Source organism: Halyomorpha halys, unplaced genomic scaffold (genome assembly GCF_000696795.3).
Source record: "Halyomorpha halys isolate HHAL.00 unplaced genomic scaffold, Hhal_1.1 Scaffold356.1, whole genome shotgun sequence".
Lineage (NCBI taxonomy): Eukaryota > Metazoa > Arthropoda > Insecta > Hemiptera > Pentatomidae > Halyomorpha > Halyomorpha halys.
The window spans coordinates 349,924-361,457 of NW_027111799.1; the positions used below are offsets into that span (position 1 = coordinate 349,924).

At 29.3% G+C, this 11,534-nt stretch overlaps 1 protein-coding gene and 1 long non-coding RNA gene across 4 annotated transcripts in view; one reads left to right on the plus strand and one right to left on the minus strand.

Moving 5' to 3' along the window:
* LOC136796326 (uncharacterized) overlaps window positions 1-5,011 on the minus strand; it is a 32,436-nt gene extending 27,425 nt beyond the window's left edge. For both annotated transcript variants that reach the window (XR_010844029.1, XR_010844028.1), the window contains exon 1: window positions 4,952-5,011. This is a non-coding gene — a long non-coding RNA (uncharacterized lncRNA). The remainder of the gene's footprint in view (window positions 1-4,951) is intronic.
* The window catches only part of Smox (Smad on X), a 22,185-nt gene continuing 12,874 nt past the window's right edge, over window positions 2,224-11,534 (plus strand). Inside the window, exons 1-3 of one of the 2 annotated variants that reach the window (XM_014422110.3) lie at window positions 2,224-2,597; window positions 3,081-3,116; window positions 3,226-3,407. In XM_014422110.3, the coding sequence (XP_014277596.1) occupies window positions 2,401-2,597; window positions 3,081-3,116; window positions 3,226-3,407 (415 nt within the window). In that variant the 5' untranslated portion in view covers window positions 2,224-2,400. The remainder of the gene's footprint in view (window positions 2,598-3,080; window positions 3,117-3,225; window positions 3,408-11,534) is intronic. The other variant, XM_014422111.3, reaches the window with a different exon arrangement.

The window sequence follows — 11,534 nt, forward strand, 5'->3', positions numbered from 1 at the left end:
ACTCAACGGGTCGGCCATAAATTATGGCCAACTCGTACCAGCCAGAGGCCTCTACATGTTGGCCAAGCCATGGCGAACTCAAACATGCGCGAGCATGTGGATGGGTGGCTTGAACGAGTTAGCCTAAGCTCGTTGAAGATCCGTCGAGAGTCGGTTTTTTGGACACAGATCAAAGGGTTTCGTGAGAGCACTTGTGTAGCATCTCCACCATTGTTCTTTGTCTAGTTGCAACTGAGAGCTGTCAGGAGGTTAAAGGTGTTTGTTGGTACTTTTTATAATAAGTTTTATATTTAATCTTATTTATTTATATTTAATTTCCTTTCATTTTCTTTTTTTTGTAATAAAAATAATATAATCCCAGTGCAATGACTGAAACCATTTATACGTCCGCCATGCGTGCCTCTCTGAATAACACTGACATGTGGATGGTCCGCTCTTTGTTTACCGAGCATTTGTACAAGCCTCCGATTCATGGCGAGCGGCCAACATGTGGATCCGCCTTTAAGGTATCCACTTAGAAACTGCTGCCTTATTATGAGTCCGAATGAAGCTTACTTGTTAATGACATCAAGAAATAAGGATCTTGTGGAATGTATCTTTCGATTAGTAAAAAACAGAAAGCTTGTTTGGCCATCATTCTGTTATTAGCCTACTACGAAAAAAATAGAACGTAAGATACAAACGAAGTACTCGTTTGTTTTTGTTTGTCAAGGTGTCGCTATACGTTTGCCAAAATATCGTATGCGCAAGCGTGTGGATTATCATTTGGATTAGCTGGTACAAGCTGGCCTGAATTTGTGGCCTCGAGTGTCGGTTTTAGGGCACAAATCAAAGGGCGCTTGTGCTGCGTCCACACATTGTGTTCAGTTAGCATTGTCCAACAATTAAATATTTGTGCTTTCCGTGTTTTAATTAGTTTCAGTAGATCTCCAACCTTCAAATTCAATAATTAACTTCAGTTTGTGATTGTATAGGTATTTTAAAATTCTATCAATTCGGTGTAAATGCTTTGTTTAAAATCTTGTTATTAAACTTTAGCAGTTTATTTTTGATTTAACACATATATATTTTTAAAGACATTATATGTCTAATTAATTAAGTTAATAAGTTTCTGATATGAATTCTAGAACTAAGGGTGAATTTATAGGTTATGTAGTACCGCTTTTATGAATTTTTATCATCTACGACCTAGTTTGCTGATATTTACATGTTGTTTCATTTGGCGTTTGTTAATTTTGTTCCCTTTCATAATGAAATAGAGTAAATCGAATGTAATAGAAAAAAATCCAACAAGCTTGTTGATACCTATGTTTGTTGTTTCCTTTGTTTGCCGAGCATTTGTACAAGGCTTGGATTTGCGGCAAGAACCAAACGGAGAGATCCAGCATCATTCGGTCTGAACGTTTAGGAGTCCCTTTAGGATTTTTTTTTTAATGAATAATGTTAGTATTAAGTTATGGTAAGCGACTGCTGGTTGAACTTAAAAATAACTAAGAAACAGTTTATCCTGGAAAAAGTTTTCATTTTGTTGTCGTTTTCGAACGCCTCAAATCTAAAGTTGCCAGTGGTTTTATTCTGCTAAGAAGCAGCTACATGAAATAACTAAAAACCTGTGGTTAACAGTGCCGTTGAGAATATTTAGGCACTTGTAAGAATAACTATAAAATAATATGAAATAAAAAATATATACAAAGTCGAAAAGAAAATCAGGTAGAGTGTAATGATATTTTTATTCATTTGTATCAAAAGAATCAATATTCAGAGTTGAATTTAACTAAGAAATAATACAATGTTGAAATTTAAAAAATGTTTGTGTTCAAATAATAAAAATATTAATGGGATTCGAAGGTGAAAAATCTTAAATTTATCATTCTTTTATAAGCAGACAAATGTTTCTACTTTTTACTTAATTACGCTATTATTAAATTTGCATTTTGATTATAAAAACAAAAAATTGATCCTTGGGATTTAAATGTTTATTTAAATAACCCTTGAAAATCTTTACTCTATCCGTACAGGACAGTGATTAACTGTACATATACATTTAGAAGAAATTTTTATTCTATTCAATAAAATAAAGAAATATATATAACTCAGCCTTAACGCTAAACAAGCAAAGTTATTACACCAGTTTATTACAAAAACTATAAAATTTCAAATAAAAGAAAAACACAAAAGTTCTTTCATTATGAGGAAAAGTGGGGACTACTTTGTTAATGATACTAATTTTGCGGATGAATCGTCGTGCGTTGTTCGTTCGTGTCAGTGGTGTTTTGTTCTGGCATTGCTCGTTCTAAGATTAAATAATTATTCAAGAACTTACTAAAATAATCATATATCGATAAATCATTACTTTAACATGCTTTTTATTATTTTCTTAATGTAGATAAGTTACATATAATGTCTTCTATGTTACCTTTTACCCCGCCTATAGTGAAACGTCTATTGGGCTGGAAAAAGAGTCAATGTGAAGATAAGTGGAGTGAAAGAGCTGTTAAAAGTCTTGTTAAAAAATTAAAAAAGACGAATGGCTTAGAAGAATTAGAAAAGGCTGTTACAACTCAGGATCCCAATACGAAGTGCATAGTTGTACCAAGGTGAGGTGGGAGAAATCATCCATGCCCTCACTCAATCTATTTGACAATTTAAGAATGTTTTTTTGTCTATCTAGTTTCTCTTTTATTTCTCTTTTTAATTCGTTAGTTTAGTTCAGGCTTTTTATTATAGCTTACTTTCTAGTATCTAATGCAGTTAAGGTTAGTTTCTCCCTTTGCATTATGTTTAGCTTTTTACTTATTTCATTTAATATTTTTTTTATTTTAAGCTATTGGTATTTTAAAGTTCCATTATTAAAGTACTTAATTAATTGATTCTTTTTATCTCCAATTATTCCCTTATTCCTTCATCCGAGAAGTTTAATTTTTTTCAATAGACATTTATTTATAATCGGTTTTACGCCTATAGGTTGGATGTTTTAGGTTTTAAATATGAAAACCATTACATCATTAGGGGATAGAGAGAAAAAAAGTTTAGTATAGAAGATTTACAGTTCGAACTAATGAAGTGAACTTGTGTTACAGCTTAAGACCAGAAAAAGGTGACTTAACCAACTGTAGGTATGTATTATTAGTTTGCTAATATCTTCGAGTTAGTTACTGTCGTGTTGAATTACGATACATTTCTTTTATTGTGACATTAGTATAATTTGTTATATTTTGAATGTAGAGGCCCGGTGGTAACTCAACGAAAAGGACTTCCTCATGTAATATACTGTCGCTTATGGAGGTGGCCTAATTTACATTCTCATCAAGAAATAGCACCTATTGAAACCTGCATTTACGGATTTGGTCACAAAAGAGACGAAGTCTGTGTCAACCCATATCACTATATAAAAGTTGAACATCCGAGTAAGTTAATAATTTTGATACATATGAAGCACTTGATTTCTCATTAGATTAGCTGAATTTATTTGAAGCAGTATTTAACTATGGAAATGGTTTGATTTTTCTGCATATCATTTTAGATTTATTATATTATCTGGGTTACAAGTGAAACCACCTAGTGAAAATACTTTTCTTTTTTTTTTTTTTTTTTGAAACCCCTGATTGATAATTTTCTTTTGTTTTAACTTAAGTAGTTAATTACATTCGCTATAAAGCATTCTTCTCATGCTTATTTTTGTAATGTTCAGATTAACATAGTAACCATTACAGAGTGTGATTACAAAACTTTGATAAAATAAAACTATAACTTAGTGGATTTCACCAGTTAAAAGATCTAATTTTTATATTCAAGATTAACTAAAAATCAGAAAATTGATTGTTTTGGGTTTCACTTGTTATCGATTATATATCAGTATCTCATGATATATGTGGATAATGTTATCTTATGTTAGCTAAAATATAAGAATCATGTACATTAAATTTTTTTTTAACAGTATAAACTTTTTTTGTTACTCTTTTTCATTTTACTAATATATTTTGCAATAATCTAGTAAATAAATTTATATTTGGCATGTAAATATTTAGAGTAATTTTGAAGTAATCCATTTATACTGTCCTGATTGGTTGTATTTGTGAGGACTGTGTGTTGCCTTTCTGTTTTAACTTCTACACGACCTTAGAAAATAAATAGAGAGTGTTTTATAACAAATTTAACTGTTACTCTCTAGAAAAGAAAAATGTATTAGCTTGTCACTAGGGAAAGTTAGTCCTTATTATTGATATTAGAACTGATAATTTAATTTTAAATTTAAACTATCCGATAATCATGAAAACGAGGTTATCAGATTTAACCATAACTTGGATTCAGATTTCTTAGTCCAAATTTTAACATCTGATCTATAAAATTTCATTTAAGTTAACTATATTTTCTTAGTATAGGATGTTGTTGAAATCAATTGAATTTTTTTTATTATATTAAGTTTTTCAAGTTTCTACCTATCTGAAGTTCTTCAATTTAGATTAAATACGATTCAAGTGAATAATAATGTTGAAAGAACAATTGAATTCTGTTTATAAATCATTATTTTCTTGTGTGATCAGTTAAAAACACGCTCCGGTTTTTTATGATGTGACTTCAACTCCTCTATTTCAAGAAAAAAAGAGCTAAAAGAAAGTTTTTAATTATAATAAAACTGTAATTAGCATTTTTTTTTAAAAGGAAATAGCATAACCATTTTTTATTTATTTTTATATCTGTAGTTTCAAAGATTTTATGTAGGTTTATAGATTTTATATTGTAATAGGGAATATTAGTTCTCACCGTTCTATCTGAAAGATTTGAATGCAAGATATCATATATACGAATTCCAAATGATCAAAATGCTTTTGAATTCTAGTATTGATACTTTAAAAACCAATGAAATATAAAAATAAATCGCAATTAATTTTTATTTGTTCAAGTTTGACATTATAATTCAATAGATTATTTAAATTGGTTAATTACTTACTGATGTTTCATAGTTGGTTCTTGCTTTTTATCATGAAAATGTCCTAGGCTTGAATGTGAGATGTTTCAAGTTTTAACAGTTCCAAAGTACATTGAACAGTTATTCATTTTTAATCAGCGAGTCCAAAGTGCATGCCTGCTATTCTACCAGTTACAAAAATTGGTTGATACAATTTGCCTGTTAGAGGTTTTAAATGAATTCAGAGAAAACTATAAGTATCATTTGATATACGATATTTAAATTAAAATTTGTCCATAAAATATTAAATTAAAATTTACTGTATTAACTTAAATCTCCATTTTTAATCTTGGATTGAATTTTTTTTTTCTATTTAAAATGGAGAAATTTAATATAATATTTTTTCACTTTACTATATTAAAACCTTGTAAGTCCGAATTTCCAAATTGATAGATTTTGTTTGATTTGGATTAAATATTTCTTAACATTTTAAATCACCTTTGTCAAACTCAGTCAGAAATAGGCGTGACATAGGTATACAGTGTAATCTTGGTATTCCAAACACTCCTGTAATCCGGTCGGCATTAAAATAAAGTAAGTTACTTTTCTTTTCTTTTTTAAGAAAATCTAGCAGGGAATAACATTTTTGTTTTCAAATAAAATTGCCCATATGTAAAGGACATTTAATTCCCAATCTATAGGCAAGTTATTGTAATCATCATGAAAACGAAAGTGCGCATTCTTATACAGTTTTGATTTTGAGTAATCTAATTCCTATGAAAATATTTATAATATATTTTGTTAGAATTAGAAATAAATTATATCTATTGTATAAATCATTTGATTTTTTGAAACTAATTTACTTAATAGTGGAAATATGTATAATACAAATACTAGTGACTATCAATGTTATAAGATTCACAGCATCTGACAAAAAATAATGATTTCTTTAAAAAAGGATGCTTTTTTAAACTTCAAATTGTCAAATTTCCAAAAAAAAAAAAATTGTTAAATAAATAAATATAGTTATAAACATTGATATCGTTTAATTTTTTTTAAACCATTTTTTTCAAAATTTTCTTTAATCTGAACACTCCCTAGCAGCGATTAGTTTAGATTGCCGAGATTACACTGTATATGGTTTTGCGAACAGATATAAAAGTTTTAAAAACTATAGTTTAATTATTACAGAACCGTCCAATTCAAAAATTTGGACTAAGTTTTGATAGTTAGCAATGTAAATTTTGTCTTTCTCTCTTAATATTGGTTTTTTGTGGTTATAGAACACATTTGGTTATTAAACAGATGGAAAACTATTTCAGTAAAAAAAAAAAAGTGTATTTATTATTTGAATACACATCTTTTGTGTAGAAATGATTATACTATGCATTGTTCTTAGTGTTGCCTGTGGGCTTTTATTGCTCATATGATAGTTCCTTACTTATTTTTTTCATTTATGAGAATTTTTTTTTTTTTCATCTGTTAATAATGTAATATTAAGTTATACTATAACTCTAAAATGGCATAAGTTAGAGCTTTTTAAATGTGGTTTTACTGGAGAGCCTCCCAATAAATTATTTTGCATTTTGGAGTTACTCTTGGGTATTGAAAAACAAACAGTTAGAAACCTTGAGTTAGAACCGTCCACATTCTACAAACCTCTGATTTCTGTATGAAACATTAAGATAAAGTAAGCCACATTTTATTGATAGATTCTAAGCCAACAAAGTCTTAGATGACAAAATCTATATACGGATCGTAGCCAGTCTCCCTGAAATATTATGTACTCATCAACTGGGTCAAGCAGGCTTAGGAAGGTTATTCCTATTTATCAATTACTCTGAACTCTTGATAAAATGAAATAAATTTAATTTTAGCATGTTTGCCAATTTGGTAAGGTTTAAAACCTTATAGCTTGATATAATAACAGAAAAAGTATTGACGAACTGAAGTTTTATTATAAAAAAGAACTTGAAAATGATACAATTTACCGAGCACAACATACAATTACACAATAGAATATTAAATTTGCAATTTATTTTAAACCCATTTAAAATCATTAATCCATGCTAGAAATAATTTTTGTTTTTTTACTGATCGAAAGTAATACTATTTTTATTGTCTTAAAACAATGCTTTATATTGCAAAAAGCTTCTTTAGACACCACTTGAAGTAATTATAATCACTAAATGTTTAAAGGGCAGTTATATTCTAAACCAAACTTCTGAGAAATTTAAAAAAAACAAACATTACATCTACAAAGAACATTTTACTTTTTCATGTCGAGCACTAATGAAGATGGAAAATTTGGATATTTTATGGTTTCATGTGGGCTAGAGAAATTTTCAAATTCGATCGAGTTCTACATGTAATATATTTATTTCCAGTGCTGATGCAATAAAGTTTTGAATTTAAATATGATTATTTTTTCTCTTGAAAGGAATAAAATTTAGGGTGTTACTGCTCAAAAAATTGAAACATCATTAGTTTCTATTTGTTTTCTCTAATTTTTACCTCAGATCCTTTGAAATCAGCAATTTCAAATTGAATTGAACTTTCGTACCATGTGAACCTCGTAATAAGTCATAGTTGTATAATCAAATGAAATTGTTTTTTATTGGAAGAAGATAGTTGACCATATGAAGTAGATTGCAGGATGATTGTCCGAGTGGTGGTCGATAAAGCTATCAAAATAGTAAAAGAAAACTATTTCTTGCTTACATAACATTTCGGCTCACTTTGCAGGGCTTCATCAGGGCTGTCAGATTGAAACAAAGGTGACAACTGAACCTCAGTTGCCACCTTCAGATTGAACAAAGACAATCACAAATTCAACTAATTGAAACCTTCAGGTTGAAACAAAGGTGACAACTGAAACTCAGGTGTTACCTTTATTTTAATCTGACAGCCCTGCAAAGTGAGGCGAAACGTTGCTTAACAGTAAATAGTTTTCTTTTACTATTTTGATACCTTTCTTGATCGTCACCCGGACTATCTTCCTACAATTGAAAATTTTTTTTTGTCTAATGAAAAGAGCAAATGATATTTAAGAAAGTTAAAAAAAATTCTGTAATATAAAATTTTTCCTTATGTTTATAATTAATGTTACTTTTAACTGGACGTTAAAATATTTAAATTATATTAAAAAAAAATTCAATTTCTATTTTCTACAATGCTCTCCAATAGTTTGAAAATAAAATTAATAAAATTTTTTTTTTTTTATATAGTTTTATTTTTTTACAATGTGGGTTTCATGAGGTTCTAAGAATATTTTTCGATATTATTCTGATTGGTAATTAATAATTTATAATTTTTTTAAAAAATAAAATATTTGTTTAATATCAGAAATCACAACATATTCATTTAGATTAAAATCTGGGCTATAGCTTAAAAATTATTTATGTCCTTTTAAAAACTTTTGTGGTCATACATATGTGATATGTGTGAATATTTATATGTTTTTGTTATGTCTACGTTTTATTTTATCTTTGTCAGACAAAAAAAAATCTTGATAAGATAAGAATATTATTTGTTATTTATAAAATAAAAATGATTCTTGATTTTAAAAGCGATAAATAAATTTAATTCTCTTTGTAATCATGTTTCACATATGCACAGTTGTTTAATTATGCAGTATAACCTGTATAACAGGGATCTAGGATTTTTTAGGATCAGTTAAAGAGGCTTTTCATTTAACCAGTTTTCAAAATAGCCAGGTTTAAAATGACAGTTGTCTTATTTGTATTTGATATCTCAGGATATTTGTGTTAGGTTTCTAATGCTTTTTCTGTGTCACGTTATAACACTTTTTCTATAAAGTCTCTTCACAATTCTTCTCTTATTCTATTTCTTAAGAAGAGGAAGAGCATGCAAAAACAATGTTGTCTTCAGATAGCTCTTCGGAAGCTAGTAATTCATCGTCCATACGCACAAAATCCTCCAAAGTCTACTGTTTTTCATTTTTGTTGCTCTATAATAATAAGCTAGGATAATAATCTATCATTCTTTTTCTCTCTTCCTGGCTGCCGACGCACAATTTCCTAATCAAAGGCATTTAAAAAATCCAAGAAACTAAATCTCAATTACAAAAGAAAAATTCTCAGTTACGGAGGTATTTCAATGCAGAAGTGTCAGGACCTCATTATAAATATCAGTAGTAGAGGTATCTTACATGCCCAAGACCAGAGTTGGGCAAAATTTTGCTATAGATGAAACTAATTGCTAAAATTGTCATGGATACGATATTTATTTATTAATGGTTCATTCATGAATAAGGCTGTAGTTTTATTCATAGCTAATTTTTTTCCAGGATCCAACTAACCAGGTTACACTGTATGATATTTCATTTCACTTTATCATTCATTAGTTCTTTTATAATGTAAAAAGTAATTAATAGTGTAGCATAGGAGTCTTACGGCTTAAAAGCCAAGTGTTACTGGCTTAACAAAAGACAGCTACAATCTAAGCTGTTTCTAGATAAACCCTGCAGAGGCCGTAGCGATGTACTGCTTCAGCTGGACAGGAGTTCTCTTAATAAAATTACAGGGATCTACATAGGTTACTATAGACTTAATAAACATATCCTTAACCTCAAACTTACAGGATCACCCTTGTGCCGATTCTGTAATGCTGAGGATGAGACACCATACCACATAATGTGCTGGTGTGACCGATTTGCAGGCTGTTTGGAGTGGATCATGTCGTGGACCCCAAACGGTGTGAATTGATCAATCCCTCAAATTTACTCAGATTCTTAGAATCTACATATCTCAAGCTTTAGTGATGTCATTATAATGATGTGCTGTTTTTTCTTTAACGCCACGACGTTGTAATGTGGATGGCGCACAGTAGACCGCAGTGCACTTAGCCAGAATATAAAAAAATTATGTAATTCAAAGGTAATAGCAGATATAAATCTAACATTCAACATATTTGTTTTCCTTGAAGGCACAAGCTGGTGGATATTGAGGTTTGTTGCTTTCTTTGGTAAACAAACATTTGTTGGGACTTTTTTGAATTTGCAGCAAGTGGTTTCCTTGTGGATCCAGCTTAAGAGGTTGCTTAGGTACCAAAATGAGCCTAAATGAATTAATGTATTTTTACAAAAAAAAACTTTCTCTCGAACACATGAAGAAATGTCCCAAAATGGTTCTAAAGCTTCTAGCTTCCAAACAAAAATTATGATGTGAGGACTGGTTGGAAACTGAAGAGGGAAGTAACTTTCTCGACAGGGTCATTGAAGGGAATGAACCCTGTTTCTATTAATTTGATCCAGAAAGAAAGGAATGGAAGCAAGGAACCAAGGATGAAAAGGTCAAGTAAATCAATGTCAAATGTCAAGACTGCGGATTTTGTATTTTTCATTTCTTGGATTATTGCCCTTAAACTTGTTTGGCTCAAGAGAGGGAGATAGATTCTCCATTATAAAAACATCCTTGCAAACACTTTGCTTGAGCTTTTGGCCTCAAATTCAATTTACAATTTATTGGTTTCAAAATTCAAGATGATAAATGTTTCAGGTAAAACCACATAACATTTAGTTTGTACATATTCGATAAGAAATGTTAATTAATATTTTAGTAAAAGGCAGAAAATGGTTCTGGTGCGATAAAAAAATCAACTCAAATAAAAAAAAACTATTTATTAGGAGCCTACTCTGCAGGGCCAAAAAAAAAAGATACAAACAACTAAATATATGTTAACAGTGTAAGACAATAAGATGACAAAAAAAGGAGAACTTGTAGCAAATAGAAAAATAGATATGAAAGAAGTATGTAGCAAATATTGGAGTGGGTAGCTCAGTGGTAAGGCACTGTTCTACAAACTCCAAAGGACTCTTGTTTGAATCCGGCTGTGGCAGATAATTATTTTCTGTTTCACTGTAGCCATAAGTCTCCTTTACTTTTTATCTTTTAGTGTGTACTTTATTTGTTTTATATTTCTACTATATTTACTTTTCTATTTGTTATTACTTCTGTTCGTTTTATTTCTAATCCTTATCTGTATTTCTTTTTTATTTATACTCATTGCTGTAAAACTTGGTTTTATTTTCTCTCATTTACTTTGTTCATTTTTATATAATTTTTCACATCATTTTTTAACCGTACCTTAGTTTACTTTTTATTGCATTTCATCTTATCCTGTTAACACATTTTTAGTTGTTTGTATTTTTTTTTAACCGCGATAAAGCCCTGGAATGGAGGGTAAAACATTGACTTCTTATAAATATTTCTTTTTACTATTTGAGTTGCTTTTTGACCGCACCCGGACTATGTTCCTTTTACTAATTGAATTAGTTCAATCAACGATCTTTCAATGTTAATTTTTAGTTTTCTGGCTATATTTTTCTAAATTCTGAAATTAATGGAATGAATTATTATAAAACTCAATAAATTTAGTAGCTAATACCCACTTTTTATTCCATTAACTTATAATGTCCTGTTTTTTAATATTATGGGGTTTTAAGATGTTTTGGTTTTGTTTTTGTTAGATAATCATGGTTTTGAAGATTAATTATTGAACCTATCAGACACAGTTATCAGTGTAAACAGTTTGCTTAGTTATATAGTTATCAGCAGTGGTGTTATAAGAATTGTATAAGGAAGTAATAATCATATTATATGGA